Source organism: Sparus aurata, chromosome 5, assembly GCF_900880675.1.
Source record: "Sparus aurata chromosome 5, fSpaAur1.1, whole genome shotgun sequence".
NCBI classification, from domain to species: domain Eukaryota; kingdom Metazoa; phylum Chordata; class Actinopteri; order Spariformes; family Sparidae; genus Sparus; species Sparus aurata.
The window spans coordinates 11,359,361-11,376,721 of NC_044191.1; the positions used below are offsets into that span (position 1 = coordinate 11,359,361).

At 41.5% G+C, this 17,361-nt stretch overlaps 1 protein-coding gene across 3 annotated transcripts in view; it reads left to right on the forward strand.

The window, feature by feature from the left end:
• adgrv1 (adhesion G protein-coupled receptor V1) overlaps positions 1 to 17,361 on the forward strand; it is a 117,897-nt gene that overhangs the window by 15,102 nt on the left and 85,434 nt on the right. For 2 of the 3 annotated variants that reach the window (XM_030417524.1, XM_030417525.1), the window contains exons 4-22: positions 297 to 446; positions 3,054 to 3,149; positions 4,743 to 4,847; positions 5,019 to 5,132; positions 5,400 to 5,630; positions 5,768 to 6,105; positions 6,255 to 6,525; positions 8,690 to 9,016; positions 9,538 to 9,714; positions 10,028 to 10,251; positions 11,365 to 11,491; positions 12,095 to 12,280; positions 12,490 to 12,670; positions 13,178 to 13,341; positions 13,430 to 13,553; positions 13,660 to 13,920; positions 14,975 to 15,101; positions 15,240 to 15,463; positions 15,660 to 16,394. In XM_030417524.1, the coding sequence (XP_030273384.1) occupies positions 297 to 446; positions 3,054 to 3,149; positions 4,743 to 4,847; positions 5,019 to 5,132; positions 5,400 to 5,630; positions 5,768 to 6,105; positions 6,255 to 6,525; positions 8,690 to 9,016; positions 9,538 to 9,714; positions 10,028 to 10,251; positions 11,365 to 11,491; positions 12,095 to 12,280; positions 12,490 to 12,670; positions 13,178 to 13,341; positions 13,430 to 13,553; positions 13,660 to 13,920; positions 14,975 to 15,101; positions 15,240 to 15,463; positions 15,660 to 16,394 (4,162 nt within the window). Of the gene's footprint in view, positions 1 to 296; positions 447 to 3,053; positions 3,150 to 4,742; positions 4,848 to 5,018; positions 5,133 to 5,399; positions 5,631 to 5,767; positions 6,106 to 6,254; positions 6,526 to 8,689; positions 9,017 to 9,537; positions 9,715 to 10,027; positions 10,252 to 10,572; positions 10,606 to 11,364; positions 11,492 to 12,094; positions 12,281 to 12,489; positions 12,671 to 13,177; positions 13,342 to 13,429; positions 13,554 to 13,659; positions 13,921 to 14,974; positions 15,102 to 15,239; positions 15,464 to 15,659; positions 16,395 to 17,361 lie in introns of all 3 variants that reach the window. The other variant, XM_030417523.1, reaches the window with a different exon arrangement.

The following is a 17,361-nucleotide window of genomic DNA, read 5'->3' on the forward strand; positions in this document are numbered from 1 at the left end:
GAGGTACAATATTTGCCTGGGGAAATAACTATTACAGCCAGAAATATCAAGCTTGGGGGTCTCCTTTTGGCTCAGATCTCTAAGGCACAAATCATGTACCTGCAGCATCCCGGGTTTAAAAAGATCTTGATCTGCAATGCCATATTGTCTCCCATTTCTCTTGTACCTTTCCTTTTTGCTCACCTTCTTACTCCTTTAAATAAATGCAAAAAGGATCTCAAACAAACCAGACGGAAAGAAGTTCACTTTAGTGAATTGATGAATGATACAATTTTATATTTCCTTGTTTCACCCAGCTAGAGGGAGTCGACACAGGAGACTTTGAAGCCGTTAACGCTGCAGCCTTCTTGCTGTCCACTGAGTCCAGTAAGACCATCTTCATTGCTGTGAAAGATGACAACTTGCCTGAAGCCGATGAGACATTTACCTTCAACCTTACAGTACAGGTAAACATCAGTTGTTTGTCTGAAAGTTCATGTCTGTGTTTGCCAACTTTTCCTTTGCATTTTTGTGCCAAATGTCTGTTTCTCTATTGAAGATGACGCGCTCTTAAGTTCCCAATCACCTCCCAAGCTTCCTCTTCACAAAGTCCTGCTGTTCTAATTCTTCCCCTGACCGTCTTAAACCCCAACCCCAGCTACTAAGCAATAGAGAGTGGGGGCGGCTGCCACAGTAACCCTGGGAGGCTCTGAGCTGCAACTTCTTTGATGTGTCTGCTCTACAGGACTTTGTCAAGGCTGGCCTGGGTGGGGCCAAATGTGATGTGCGTCTCTGAGGTTCCCCACTAAAAGACACCTTTGTGAAAAGAAACTAACTTTGACAGCCACAGAATCCACACACAGTAGATTAAAGTAATTCCCTCATTCACTGTCCCCATTGACTTTGATGGGCATGTCCGTTCCGTGGATTCCGATTCTGTATGTGCTGTGTGTTCACCATTGCAATTGACACACTACTGCAGATGAAAGCTCAGTCTGTTAGAATGAATGAATGGATTCAGAACCGAGAACACTGAATTTTTTTCATGCATGTTGACGCATGTTGAGACTTTTTTGCTGACACCACCAAACGCACCATATCATACACTAGAAGGTGCAAATGACTTCTTAAGGCTGTAAAATACATAACAGACGGATAGCTTTTGTAACATGTTACTGTGATTCTACTCTTGCACATAGTCTTGTTGTTGGATAGCTTTAGGTGTTTTAAAATTTGAAAATTATTTTTTAATGGGTTTACATTGTAAATTCTTGTCAAAGGATTTACCATCACAACCCAGGATGCCTTACACTGAGAGACTATCTCCATGGTTTCATGTAGCCTTTAGCTGTCAAGTTTGATTGATGAGCTGGGGGGGCCTGGTCCCGCTGTCTGCCCGTCTTGTCCCTCACTGAAAGACCTAAGACAAAGGTCACTGAGAATCACTGATTGTCAGCTATGTACATTTACTAAACAGCAACAACTCAACAACTGAACAGCTGTCAGCAAGAGTAACTTTCCTCACAACATTTTCAATTTGACACTGCATTTTTGGGACATCTGGTTAAAATCCAGTAGTGCAAGCTCATATTTAGCCTGCTACTAGAGTGAAAGGCCAGGTGAGGCCCACTTAGCCCTTCTGTTTACACTACAGTGGAGACAAAGCTTTGGCCAAATGCTGCCCTATCAGTTTACTGAACTACTGTCTGTAGGATGGATGTGCACTACAAAGGGGTGTCATAGATCAGGCACAAGTAAGAACTAACAGGTTGATCAGGGTACATTTATCATGTCTAACAGTTAAATGTGTCAAATATGTTCCAAGAGGAAATATTTTACTAACTTTGTTTAAAGTAAGTCTGACAGAATAATAACCTATAATATAAAAATAGTGTAAAATTATTATGGAGTAGAGCAGGTGCAGCATCTGAGCGCCATGGGTCGTACTATTTTAGGTTTTGGGAAGCAGGGTTTCTGTAGAGCTATATGGGTATAAAAAAAGCTGGTCTTTAACAAGCTAATTTGTTGGCATGAATTGTTGTATATTTATGTATGTTTGGGAACACAAGAGTGTGTGCACATGTGTGTGAGCAGCTTCCTGTCTCAGCCAGGGGCTTGGCTTTGTGAAAGCGTGTTGATTCTGTGTCTGTGAGTTGACCGCTACAAGAGCTCAGCAACGGAAAGAAAGCTCTGTTACGGCTGGGAGAAGAACTATTTGAATTGGGGGATGAAGGCAAGAGGCCTGAACGCTTTCTTGTTTTTCATTTTCTCCCTTGCTTGCTCTCACCTTAACATGTGCACCCAAACATGCATGAATGGGGTTTTCTCAGATTTAATTGGATTTTTTTTGGCTGAAAAAATGGAAAACATTTCGAAATTGTGTTTGAGGGAGAAAGTTGTGTTTCTGTTTATCATCATGACAAGACTCTCGCAGTCTCATATTCATTTTCCAGACGCCTGCACATATGCTGATTAGCCTGTGTCCAGATGTCTGTACGTTGCAACGGGCTTTTGGAAGTTTTGGTGGAAACCTGTGCACTTGAGCTCAAACAAGGTGGTTGTCAGCACAGTTGGTCCATGAGATGCTTGTGAAAACATTGGTGAGCTCACTAATGGAAACCTTGGAAAGTTTCACCAACTAACAAGGCTGTGGTCTTTCTCTTTAAGAGCAGTCAGAAAAAGGAAAACCCTTGCACAGATCATAGGTTATGGTTCTTTTTGTCAAGTGAAAAACACAGAGTGTAAGCCTTGTGAAGTCACTGTGTGATTTCAAGCCCGCTGAGATTTTAAGTTTGTCAGGTCTTAGTGTCGAATCACAGAGCACAGCACCAGTCCTGAAGAGGTATCCTGCTGTGAAATAACCTGACAAATCAACCGGGCTGAGACCAGTACTTCCTGTCTTTGTGCCTTCTCACTGGGGCTTCTCAGTGGGAGCACAGAAATGAAGTGAAGACAGTGGATAAGGCAGGGGCCTATGGTTTTGGGGGAGGTTAAGATGTGTTAAGGTGTGTACATGCTGTACTGTATATCTGGCCTGGTTATATCTAACCATTTCAATTCTCCCTTCTTTTCAGAGCTCCTCTAATGGCGTGACACTGGGAACACCAAACAAGGCAACCATCACCATCCTATCCAATGACAATGCCTTTGGAATAATTGCCTTCAACTCAGTAAGAATCACTCGTAATCCACATGCATCTTATTTAGTCTAATCAAATTCATCATAGTTTCTGATGATTTTATAATGTAAATGTGTCATTGCTTAAAGTTCAGTACAATCTTTGCAGTCACTCTTCTAGATGTGTACACACTCTTAGTGCTGAAACAGCAGCTTTGAGTAAACACAATTGCAAAAGGCAAGAATGTTTCTATTTATGCAAATAACTTTGAATATAGGGCATTTTCAGTCTCTTCTCAGGAGGAGCTACCTGAACTCTTCCCTTAAACCTTCAGGAAACTGTCAGCTTCTTTTTAGGGGCACAATAAGTGTTAAGTTGACTGTCCTTTACTTAAATTCCTGCCACAGCTACACTTTTTGATAACATATTCCTCCTACTATCAATAAATGTATCCGGCTCCAGTCATTTTCCAACTTTATGCACAGTGCATCAAGTTTGTACCTGTGGTCACCAGAATTGTTATACTTAGCTGACCACAACAACCTACACTTGAATTTGTGAACAGTGAAATAAGAAGTGAGCCCACTGACATTAGTAAGTAGTAATTGAAGTAGAGTAATCTGCAGACTGTGGTTCAGTCATGCCAGTATTGTGGTTGTGGGTTTCCAGGGACAATTAAAACCACAACACTCCCTGGTTTCACTTATCAGTGGGAGTTTACAGCGTTTCCATGGTAGCTGTGGTATATTGGGAACTGTTTGCCCTACCAACCCCAGATGGTCTCACATGCTGTATAATGATTTGGCTTGCTTAGAATCAATAAAGGCCTCCTGGCCTTGGGAGATGTGTTTATGTTAGAGTACCGAATTAATTTCTGTATAGCATTTCTTTGCTTGGTTTTCTTCTTCTGTGTTTGCATTCTCCTGAATTTCTTTGGTTATGGCAAATTGAGCTGGAATAATGAGGGACAACAGAAGGGGATTTGATTTCCACAATAAGGACTTCCAAATGCAGTGAATTTAAGTATTACTCCATGTTAGCATGGAATATAGCCTTCAAGGCTGCATTAGATTTATTTACTGAAACATAATACAATGTCTTATGTAGCTTTCACTGCTGTATCCCCACTCTCTTCCAATTCCAATCATTTTCATTACTTTATTAGTACTACCTTTCATCAAAACTAATATTTCCAACGCAGTTTATAAAATTAATAAGTTGTAAATGTAAACACATATAGATTAGACATGTTTTATTCACTATGATAAGGTATGATCAGTACCTGTAACAATGTGTAGCAATTCCAAAATTGAGAGGACAGACTTCAAAACATTTTAAAAACACATTCTCAACATTCTCTTCATTATTATTATGTTGGCAGTAGGCTGGCTGTATCTGATTAGGATCTGTCCTTGATCTGCCAGTAAAGAGATATTCAGCTCATGTGTACTCTCTGTCCAGGGCCCATTTACACTAGTGTTTCATTTTTTTATTGCAATATTTCAAATATGCAGCCTTTTTTTGTTTTTATGATTTAATTTATTAAAATTGGGAACAGGAAAACAGCTGAAATTTATTGGATTGAACTAATTGTGGTTCTATTTCTGTTTGTCTTTTTTTTCTGTCTCACCCTTTTCATCTCAGACTGAAGAGATCGTTGTCGATGAGCCAAGAGGAAGGAACCATTATGTGCCCTTCACCCTGATTAGAGAAAAGGGAACATTTGGGACTGTGACCGTGAACTATGAGGTGAGAGGGATGCACTGTACATGACACCAAAGAACGAAGTACTTAAAAGGATGGGACGTTAATGTTATGTAGGAAATTGCATATAAACAATTGTCCTTTGTTTATATGCAGTATATTAGCAATAAATGGGCATGCTGGATTATAAACATTACCGTAACTCCTCCTTTTCAGATTTCTGGAGGTCCTAACCCTGCCATTGAGGATCTCAGTCCAGACAGAGGGAACATCACCATTCCTGTTGGACAGGCTGTAGTGCACTTCAGTGTCCTCATACAGGATGACCAGGTATTCAATAAACTCTTAATTTAAGGCAAATGGACGCAAACTAATCCATTTGTGGTCAAATGTAAATATTAGCTTGTATTTTAGAGACATTGTTAGTTAGGTATTATCGAAAATTGTACTGTTGCAAAGAATATCCAAGTGCCCTGATGGGTTTGTCATTTTTAAGGTCAACTTTTCAAAGTGTCAAAGGAGCAAACAGGTTTGTGATATACTCAGCTGCTTAAATGTACAACCTCATGTGAAGGTGTTTCCTCTCGTTTTTGTTAGATCCCAGAGGATGATGAGGTGTTCTTAGTCAGGCTAACGGGTGTGGCAGGTGGAGCCCTCCTCAGGCCCAATGCAAGCAGCGTCCAGCTGAGAATCCGGCGTAATGACAGTCCACTGCGGTTCTCCCACTCAATTATGGCTGTGCAAGAGTCAGCTGGTGTCATTGCCCTCAATGTGACCCGTGGACGGTTGACTGAAGATGGGCCACTCATAGGCTCCATTGACACCGAGGTTCATTTCTATCAATTCAGTAATTTGTTTACCTAGAGTTTTAAAGAATAGGGTGCAACTACTTTAATTATATAGGTACAATATATACAGTATGCAGTGCAGTTTTGTTTCAACCATCTGGACTCTACTTCCTTTAGGTCTCTGTAGACTACATGGTGGTGAGCGGTGAAGGACTGGGCAGCGCCACCCCAGCTGTGGATTTCCTTGACCTTCAGCCAGTCAGAACACTTACGTTCCCTCCATTTGTCTACAAGAGCAGCCTGCTGTTCAACATTAGGGATGACGACGTTCCAGAAATTGCAGAATCCTTCCATCTGGTCTTGCTGGAAGAGACCATCAGAGGAGATGCAGTGCTAGTACCATCCAATGCTGTCCTGGTGACCATTGAGCCTAATGATAAGCCTCATGGTGTCCTGTCAATCAGTAGCAGTGCGGTCTTTCAGCCAATCACCATTAATGAAGACTTGACACAGAGGTGGATAAATTACCAATGATATGATGACATATGTATTTCATCCCATTGGATGAGTATTATAACATCTGTCTAAATATAGTTATCAAAAATTAACACACCCAATTATGTTTTTAACCATCTCTATTTTGTTCCTCTATCATTTCCCATAGATTTGAAGGCATCATTATTGTAAGAAATGGAGGCAGCTATGGTGCTGTGTCCGCCAACTGGTCCATCAGTAGGAACTCCAGTGACCTCTCCCCAGTGTCCGATGATTTGACGCCCGCGGAGGGTACAGTGAGATTTGCTGCCGGTCAGGTGACAGCTATGATTCCAATAAACATTGTGGCGGAAGATCTACCTGAGGAAGCGGAGGCTTTTCTCCTCAAGCTGCTGCCCAATACCGTGACTGGAAACGCAGAGGTCGACGAACCAATGGAGGTCAGTTCAGAGAAGCCATTTGATTGGCCAATTAAATTCATTTATTTATATCTGCTCTGTGTTGCTGTAATGTATTTGTAACATAGAGAGATCAGAGAGACAGAAGGCTGCACTTGTTGGGGAACATATCGTCCAGATGTGCATGTGCTATGCATGTGTGAGTGTTTGCGTGTGACCCTAATGTAATGTACAGTGGCAAACTTGGCACATTCTGCAAAAATCGGCCCCTTGCTGTGTCACTTTGCTCTGTGGGTGTTCCTTTAATGTGGCTAAATCAAAACAAAGCGGAAACAGCAGGCCCACTCTGTGTGTGGTGTCTCAGTGTTGTTTTTTTTCTTTGAGAAGGCGTGGGTGAAGTGGTGACAGGTTTTTTATAGCTTCCATCTTTGTCCAAGCCTCTTGGCAATGTGTGAAAGCAGTGGGCAGATCTAAGTCTTGTTTATGTTGAAGGCATAAGATGAGACGCATACACACTTCACTTTGGTCACATACAAACACACACCAGAGCACCACCTCAGGTTGTGAGCTTACAGGGGTCTGTTTGCCATCTGTGCACAAAGAGTTGATTCAAAAGAAATCACTTAAGGATCAGGCAGTCTGACAACTCAATAAGTGTTAATTGTCATGAATGTTGCAAATTATATATCACACACGTTACATCTAATGTGTTTATTGATTTACAGCCGTAAATCGCCTATTGTGAGCATGCCAGGCCACGCATCAGACAAGTGTGGGTTTCAGGGAGATGAATGAGCCGCAGTTGAAACGCTCATGAAAACTACTCTAGCAGGCTTAGCAGAGTTAATTAAAGAGGATGCCTCTCTAAAGTTAGCTCAGGACTGTTTTACTACTTTCAGTCTCACTTGTTTTCTTCCCTCTCTCTCTTCATCACCTCTTCTTTCTTCTTATGATCCAAGATGCAGTCTTAGTAACACATAAACAGGATACATAACAACATCCTTCAAAGTAATTGATGGTAAATCTAGGCTTCATTGCAATTATCTCCTCACATCCAAAAGATCAGTCTTCTTCCTTCTCATTGCACAGGCAACCGCACATTTCCTGGGTTGAGGTGTTCCTTTGTAGGCAGTGCAGCTAAAGCCCATGTGTCAAACTTGTGTAATCCCATTCTCCTCCATCAGGGTATATTACACCTGAAAAGGTTGTACATTTTAGATATGAACACATTATGTAATGTATCATCATTGGTTTCAACTCAGGCATTCATTTGATTGAAGTTAATTGATTAAGTTTGATTTGCTGGAGCTTTCAGGAGAGGGCAACCTGCAGAATAACAGGAAACTGTGAGGCACTATTTAAGGCATGAGCAAGTTTCATAGTGAATCCCCATAAATATAATCTTTCCCTGATTTGTGTGTCAGAGGAAATACATACAGAGAATGTGTTTTTGATCATTGCCTCATCAGTCACAGTCATAAAGTCCAAATTAACTTTCAGTTTTGTCATCAATGCATTAAAAGCAGCTTTATTGATTTGTGTGGGAAGAGGGTTTTACTTGTACTTGTTTACTCGTGGGAGAAAACCTGAACTGAACAGAAGTGGCACCATTGCCAGAGATGCTTAATCGATATGTTTAAGTAGAGAGTTTACACACCGCATAATTGTAAACTGAATTCACAAACTGAATTGCTATTTTTTGTTGTTCATTGTTGCATCCCTGAAAGGTGGTATTGTTTAGAATCATTGAAGTCTGAGGCATACTGTGCGTACTGCCCTGATGAAGACTTAAATGGAGTGTGTAGGCATGTTTTTACTGTTATTTTGATTCAATAGCAAGTATTCAAGTATTTTTAACTCATTACCCCCTTGAGTGCTTCAGACTGTTTAAACAGTGTTAACTCTAACCTGCAAAAGGAAAAAGTGAAGTTGTGGTTATGAAAAACACTTCTTTTGAAAGAAGGTTAGAGAATGTAAGTAACTGTTGTCGGGACATAAAATCAATGATGTGTTGATTAAATCCAAATGGGATAGTTTAACAATGCCATGGTCATCAATGCTGAAATGCTTCTATTGATTTTAATGATGGATTTAGAGAACCATGACACCCTTAGTCAGAATATTACGTATGCCTTCTTCTGCTTTCTTTTGTTGATTTTTTTTTCCTCCCCCTCGTCATCTTGTCCTTTCTTTTCTCTTACCCCAGATCGTGTTCCACATCCAGGATAGTGACGATGTCTATGGTCTTTTTCGGTTTGACCCAGCAAAAGAGCAAAGCATCCAGAGTCAACCTGAGGGCCGCTTCCTGTCGCTAAATTTCCTTCGAGAGGGTGGTACCCTGGGTGATGTGTCCATGACCCTTACCACCCTCTACATTCCTGCAGGCCCAGTAGACCCAGCACTGGCCCGTGACCAGGTTCTGAATGTTAGCAGCTCCATTAAAGTGGTGTTTGCTCGTGAGCAGATGGTACATGTCATACTTCCAATCAGGAATGATGCCTTTCTTCAGAATGGAGCTCATTTCTTAATACAGGTAACGAGGACACAAAATGAATATGTAGTGTTAATGATTTGTATGTTGTAATTTGGGCAATGTTTTGCTTGTTTTGCATGTCCAAATATGTGCTCTTTCTCTTTGAGTTAGTACTTTCTCGTCCAATCAGTGCCATCCAAAGTTAAAGTGCCTCATTTGCATGTGTGAATGGTTTGACACTGGCACTCAAATCTGGCATCTTGCTATGGGACTGTCCTAATAACAACACCACCAAGCTCTCAAAACAAACAAAAACGTATAAGAAAAGCCCTTTTCACATTCTGTAGAGTCACCCTTTAACACATGCATGCACAGACATAATAGGAAGAAATCGTGCACTGACGAGTAACAAAACAGAAATAATCAGATGGTGAAGAAAGAGCCGTATCGTATAGAGAAATTAATATTTTAAAAGTGAGTAATACTTACTCACTTTTCAAATCTTCCTCTCCAAACATCTGTCCCCTTCTTGCCATGTTTAGGCCTTTTATTTATTGATTTGTTTCTTCTGTTTCCTCTAGTTGAATACGCTGGAGCTAGTTGATATCAGCCCTCCAATTCCTTCAAACAGCCCGAGGTTTGGGGGACCTCTGAACCTGACCTTGACTATCACCCCAGACATTGCTAATGGGGAAATCGGCTTTATAAGTAACACCACAGTAGTGGTTTACGAACCAGAGGACAGCAATACCAGCACAGTAAGATGTGTTCTACGTTTACAGCAGTATTACATGTTAAGTTATGTGATGCTTGTCTCTTTTGACTGTCAGAGTTCAGTATCATGTGAAACAAAATATATCTATAATGAACCGTGATTTGTGCTATTGCATTTTGTGAATGTAAGTATGAGATTGAATTAATGTTGGAGATCTCAGTTTGAAGGAAAACTCCTCAGTTTTTATTTAGTCTGACTCTGCAGCTGTAACCTGTGTTCAGAAAGTGAGTTTTCTATATGTGCATATAGTATGTGCATGTATGGGAGGTTAATTCTAATGACATTTGCCGCTGCAGGTTAGCCTCCCTCTGCGGCGTGACGGAACAGACGGTCAGGCTGAAGTGTTCTGGAGTCTTCAGCCAATTGGAGCCAACCGTGCGGATATAACTGACAAAGACCTGGAGCCTCTAAGTGGCTCTGTGGTCTTCCTCTCAGGGCAAAGTGATGCCTTTATCAACTTCACTATCATGGCTGACGACATCCCTGAAGTCAACGAGACCTTACTGCTCTCTCTGGATAGGTAGGGTTATTAAACTCTGTGAAAAATTACAATTAACAAACATGTTAATTGTTCACTTTGATAATTATCATAAAGGCGTATTAGTCCCTTCTATTCTGCCCATAAACATGACTGTAATACATACATGTTTTAAAGTCAATTTATCAAATGAGTGAGTCCAGTGGATTTAGAAAGGCTAAGTGGATGCTATCTCACCCAATCCCGCTGTTTTTTCTGGAGATATGTGTGTGTTTGTGGTAACGGTTTGGGGGTTGATTCTTCTGGTAGTCTATGTTCTGATAAGAATGGCAGCTCTCTCTCCCTCCCACTCCTCCCCTGCAGGGTGGAGACTGCACGCTTTATAGTGTACTTTGGGTAAGTGGAGAGTGGAATGAACCTGGGCCTTTTGTGTGGTGTGAATCAGGACTTTGTTTTTCAGAGAAGGGCCTACTTCAGAGTTTCTTGGGTCTTTGGTCGACTAGGGATGAGGGGGACTGGGGTGGGGAGGGGGATTCAGCGATGGTGTGAAAAAAGGGAGCCCAAAGGAGAGTGGTTGTTGAGGGTAAATAGAGAATCTTCTTTATGTGTTGCGCTCTAATTTGACCAGGCTTGATTGTGCACCCTTTTAAAGATGTCAGTGTTTGTATGCATGCAGTGCTTTGGCCGTGACTGTTTGTTTGGAGTTCTTCATTCTGTCTTGTCTTTGTCTTTAATTTGCCCGTCATGTGATGCTTACTTGGCTCCAATTTTCTCAACATACACACACATACATACACCCCTGTGGAGCAATAAAGAGGCAGGCATGGCGTTGACTGACATTGTTATTAAAAGTGGGCTGAACAGCAGGACCTCAGCATATGGAGCCAATAATGGATTAGCGTAACACAATACAAAGAATGCTTTATAGAATTTAGATTAAAGTTGAGCTGCTTTCTCATGCGATCAGTCAACAACAAAAACAGTTTAAGAAACCTTCATGTCAGAGTTTTTATTACTGCACAGTGTTGAAGTTCATTTGCCGCATATATTTACTCCAAAAGCAGTGTTATCTTAGGGAAAACGTATTGTCTGGTTGAGTTTTAGCAGCGGTCACTTGCTATGATCTAATATTCTTTATGTATGTATGTATTCCAGGAGTAATGTTGACAATCAGATCCTGAAAGCTGGCTTCACCAGCAGAGAGATTGTCATCATGGAGAACGATGATCCTGGGGGAGTCTTTGAGTTCTCCCCATCCTCCAGAGGTCCATGGCTCATCAATGTAAGTCTTGTTTGAAACGGAATCTAGAATTATACCTAGATTTGTTTTTGTACTTACTTTTGTATTGGTGACACTCATGGATGCCAGCACCCGGGTAACATCTAGGCAAATTAGCCAACTTGGAACTACTAATAGGAACTTTTCAGGAAGCAAAATGTTCCAAAAAATGTTCCTAAAATGTTGTGAAGTCTGGAGACTTGCGAAGATCCAGAAAATTAGTCAACTGACATGAAAATGTGCCCAAGGGTTATGGTTAAGACCTGGGATCAGTCGCCATATGAACAATAATTGACAAAAAAAACTAACTGGGTTTCAGCTTTATAAAAATGGTTGCAGCATCAGCAGTACTGTTCAATGTTGCAAGTCCTATCCTCAAAAGTTCCTGTTCTTTTGGAAAGTACTATCCTTCAAGCAGGGTCAATAAATGTCCCCAGAACTTTATTTAGTCCCTGGTCCCTGGAGTGGAAACACAGTTCCTCCAAAGGTTTCCCTGGGGAAAGGCTAATGTGAAGTAATTGTTATATTAAATGCCACATATCTTTATTTAGTCTGTTGTCTCTGGTTCTGGTCACATGATATCTGTAAACTCTAAACTTTTCCTAGGAGGGGGAAGCTGTGGAGCTGCATGTGGTCAGAGCCCAGGGGCAGCTGCTGAAACAGCTGGTGCGGTATGCTGTCATGCCCTCAGGCAACACTGAATTCTATGGTGCCACGGGCATCCTGGAGTTTAAACCAGGAGAGAGAGAGGTGGTAGTGGCGCTAGTGGCAAGGCCTGATGGTGTGCCTGAGGTAAGAACAAGAACAATTCAGTGGTGACCATTAAAGTGTATATAAGTATTTAATTCACAAAAAAATAAAGTCCTCCCAGTCTAAAAGTAGTGAATGTTTGTTTAAGCAAGTGAAATACGTATTTTAATAGGCTAAATAAAAAAAAAAAAAAAGGCTTAAATCTGTTTTTCTGTGTGTGTGTTTTTGTGCGCATCTGTGTGTCCATACAGCTGGACGAGACTTTCTCTGTGGTACTAAGTAGCCACAGCACTCCACCCAGTCGCCTTGGCAACCACAGAGAGGTCAACATCACAGTGCGGAAGAACGACGACCCCTTTGGCGTCATTGAGTTCATCCAGCCGGGATTGACGTTGTCTATCAACGAGAGCAAAGGGGACGAGATGCATCAGGGTACTTTGAAGTAGCAGTCCTTCAGATAAAAGTGATACTTTACCATGTCAAGTGGTTTCTCATTGACACTTAAAATGGACCTAATTGCAGTGAAACACAGGACATTTGCCTGCATGTGGAATGAGCTGGACTATGACAAAAGCTTGTATTTGAAAATGACTTTTATTTGATAGCCAATTCAAAAATGAACAGAGATTCCTATATCATGTGTGGCTAATAAGTAAGGATGTTTTAATGCAGATGTAAAAAGAGATAAAAGTTAGACTTTGCTCATTTTGTAGAACAGGTACTTTGGGCCCAACACAGTAATGATGCAAGCAAAAGTTCAACCAGGTTGTGACATCAGGAAGAACTGAAAAGCTTCTCTCATCCTTTTGTGAATGTATCAACAGCGTTTGCTCCTAGTATACGTGCATACATCAGAGTTACACTAGTTAAAAACTGTTTATGACTTTAAGGGAGCTTTCAATAACTACCTGAATGCATCTCTGTCTATTCTGCTTTCAGCGGTGTACCCTGTAGTGAGGAACAGGGGTCACTTTGGGGAGGTGTCAGTTTCCTGGGTCTTGGAGCCAGCCCTGTCCGGAGACGTCAGTCCCCTCCAGGGAAATATAACCTTCAAGGAAGGGGAGTACCTCAAAAACCTCACTCTCTTCTCTGTACCCGATGAGGTAAATTGATAAATTAGCACAAAAATGCAAACATTGCAAATTTAAGTTATATTTCCTTTGTTTGAATTTGTATTCATTTTTATTTAAGATCCCGGAGGACATGGAGAATTTCACCATCACAGTGTTAAATTCTACAGGTGGTGCAAGACTGGGGAACAAACTCACTGCCAATTTACAGATTAATAAGAATGATGATCCCATTTACTTTTCTGGTAAGTATACCGCTCTGAATGTTAAAGGATTCCCTGAAAGAGTGAAAAAACACATGAATATATTATACCTACAGTCATTCACTCCCATGTCTCACCCTGTCCTCAGAACCTGTGGTCATGCGGCTTCAGGAAGGTGCCGTGGCAAACTTCAATGTTCTACGGGCGGGGCGTGCAGATTTTGTTGCCACGGTGACGTACCGTGTGGAGTATGGTAATGCGTCTCCAGGTGACCTCACTGTCCTGAGTAATGACACGTTGCTGGTGTTTGATGTGGGTGAATGGATGAAGAACATCTCTGTGGCTGTGGAAGACGACAACATACCGGAGACTGATGAACCTTTTTACATTGTCCTCTACAATGCCACTGGTGAGTATGGGCTTTCTTTTAAAGTGTTAGGTATGGTGTATGTCAGGTAATATAATGGATGTCTTGTATGTTAATATACTATGCTAGCCTGTGATATAATGAAAACAATGTATTCTCCATTCCCTCTGAGGATTAAAGTCAATTGCTTTTCTCATTTTTGAGTGTGATTTATGGAGAAAGAACCAGGCACCTCATTTCAAAACAACATCACCTCCTTCCCCCCTGTTATCCCCTCTTGTCTTAATGCCAGCTGTATATGTACGAAGAGGAGTCGCTGGGTGATTTAGCATTGTCTGTGGTAACACTGAAAGCTCCCCTAATCCCAGTATTGTGTGTCAGGGATGGGGAATGAAAGGCCAGTGGGCCTCAACAGGACCTTAATTACCAGACTCCAGACTTTCTAAGACACAAAGACTGCCCACTCCACTGGCCTCTCTCTGTTTACTGATTGACATGGACTAGAGTCGAGTAAGGGTTAGCCTCTGATTTATGCCAAGGGATAGTCCTTTATAGTGCTTGTGTTAAAAGTCAATAACCCCCATGTTAGAACTCAATCAGACTTGTACTGGAGCACTAAGACATTTATTAATGAGCAGATTTGCATACTTCTCACTACTGCTACTTGAAAATAGTGCTTGAACACTATATCTGCAAAATTTCAACCTGTAGTTTTTTTAAATTCCTTGTTTTTATGAAAGCTTAGAATACCGGGCTGTGGTTTATTAAGACTATGTCCAGGGCTTTTTTCACTTTAACTCCTTTGCTGTGAGACACCTTTATTTGGGATGTTTTTTATGAATGAGAAGCTCTTTCCTCCTGGGCTTGGTTGCCATAGTTAAAGTGTGCTATGATAATGTGACAGCCTCCCCTTGTTATATAAAATTTGGCATGACAATAATAAAAGGGCAGTGCAGTTGAACTTGAATCTATCTGTCTGTCTATCTGTCTATCTACAGTATTCGTTACTTGAGGATACATTCTAAAAAAAAAAACACTGACATGACCTCAGCATGCTGGTCCTGATCTAAGCTGATAATATGCATTGTGTACACAGGTGATGCTGTTGTATATGGAGCAGACAAAGCTACTGTGGTGATCGAGGCCAACGATGATGCCAATGGCATTTTCTCCCTGGAAGCTATAGAGAGACCTGTCAAAGAGGGCAAGACCAATAATTTTTAGTAAGGAGCAGGTTTCCAATTCATGTTACTTTTGTACAAAAAAACAAAGTACCTTTTGTTTCAATAATTATTTCAGATTAAAGGGTATTCTCAACTTCTGCGAATTGGAGTTGACATATATTTTCTCTTATTTCACAGTGTCCTACGTGAAAGGGGCCATTTTGGCAGCGTAACAGTCTTCTGGCAGCTGTTTGCCAATGACTCAGTGACTCCTCTGGAGGAAAACCAGGAGTTTACCAACACTTCTGGTTCCATCACCTTCACCACAGGGGAGGAGACCAAGCCTATTGTACTGGAGGCTATCTCGGATAAGCTTCCAGAATTCAATGAGTTCTTTGTCCTCAGTCTGGTTAATGTCTCAGGTGAGTTCAAGCTAAAAATGATGTTTTGCAAGATAAATGATCACTAGAGAAAACTCTCTGGACAAATTAGCATTGTGTTTAACTTTAAATTTGGCATTAAATTTCACTTGAGTTATCAACAGTCATGAAGACGGATACTCTTCATTCATCATTTTGTCTTGAAAACCCTTCATCGCTTGTCTATAATTTCTTTAAGGTGGTTACCCAGGGGAAGGTGGACGACTTGCAGAGACATCTCTGAATGCCTCAGTTCTCATCCCTTTCAACGACGACCCATTTGGTGTCTTTGCCATCGCTGACAACAACCTGGACCAAGAAGTAGCTGAAGATGTACTGTCAGAGGATGATATGGCTGATGTCACTTCCTTTACCATCCTCCGACAGCAGGGTACTTTTGGAGATGTGCGTGTTGCCTGGGAGATCGTCTCTGGCCGCTTCCCAGAGGGCCTTCCTCTGATGGATGACCTGCTCCTTCTAGCCTCCTTCCCAGACGAGGTTCAGCTCAGGCCTCATGCCAGGCGACACCACTCAGCCACGGATACGTGGTTTTTCTCTGGGCTTCCAGGAGCTTATGGGACTATCGCCCCTGAAGATGGGCCTGCTGCCGTTGGCAACTTCACCTTCTCTGCTTGGCTAGTGCCCAGACCAGACACTGATGGATTCATAGCCAGCAAAGGAACCAGTAACGGGACCTTGTATTATGGAGTGAAGGTCCACACCAATGAGTCTCATGTCACGGTCATGTTTTACTATACAGTGATTGGATCAAATATTACTCAGGTGTCCCGGGCTACTGCTGAGAAATTTGTGGAGAATAACGCCTGGTTACATGTCATCATTACTGTGGATGATGGGATTATTGAGTTCTTTCTGGATGGTAACCCTATTCCTGGAGGAGTGAAGAGCATCAAAGGAGAGGGCATCACTGATGGTGAGCTATTTTATTAGAGACTTATTAAACATAGCACAGTGACACATGTCAGATTGTTGAGCATATCATGTCCACAACCCTGTTTGCTACATTCAGCATGTGTGCTCTTCTAGCATGTTCTCTCATGATCTTTTTGTTTGCAATTCAATTTTAGTTGTGGCATCGAAACATGGCCTCTTTGCATCACTGTTAGTTGTTTCATGTTGCTTTGGAAAGTTACCAGATTATATATACTGATACTGACTTGGGAATCAGAAAGATCTACAAGCTCTTGTCTCTTTTCCTTGGGGAGATACGTCTAGCTGCGCTCCAATTCACACAGATTTTTCTGCAACCTTGTTTGTAACGGGCAAAGCACAGCTGTTTATCTAATATGGGGTGGTTTTAAACAATGACTGGCAGAGGAGTGTCACTGGCCCAGAAAAGTTACACATCATAGGTTCTTCTGCTCTGATTAGTTTTTAGGTCTATCCACTTGAGTCTAGTCTAGTCAACACACAAAGGTCATGTACGTAACTCAGATCAAACTGTCAAACCAGGCAATGCTGACCAAATATACATCAAGATTTGGTCACTGCACTACCTAATTCCCACCTAAAATGTTTTCAAAGGCACAATTTAGTGTACTGTTAGGCTGTATCTGAGAAAGATTGTGACCAGGCCAGTGTCTGGGGAGAGGGCTTCAAGCTTCTCATTGTTCACATACGGAATAACAACAAGTCTTAACTTCTTACATACACACGGCATGCATTCCCTCACACACACTCATGCACATTCACACACACACAGACTCACAAACACATTCACAAACCTCTCAGTCACTTGCTCATTGTTCAGCACTACTGGGACTCTGCAATGCTTGAGTGACCACTTAGCTTCAGCGCTGCTGGATATTGTTACTGCTAAAGGGAATCAGCTGGGATCCTCTTTTCGTCCTATTCTCTCTAATTAACGGAGACAATAGTCG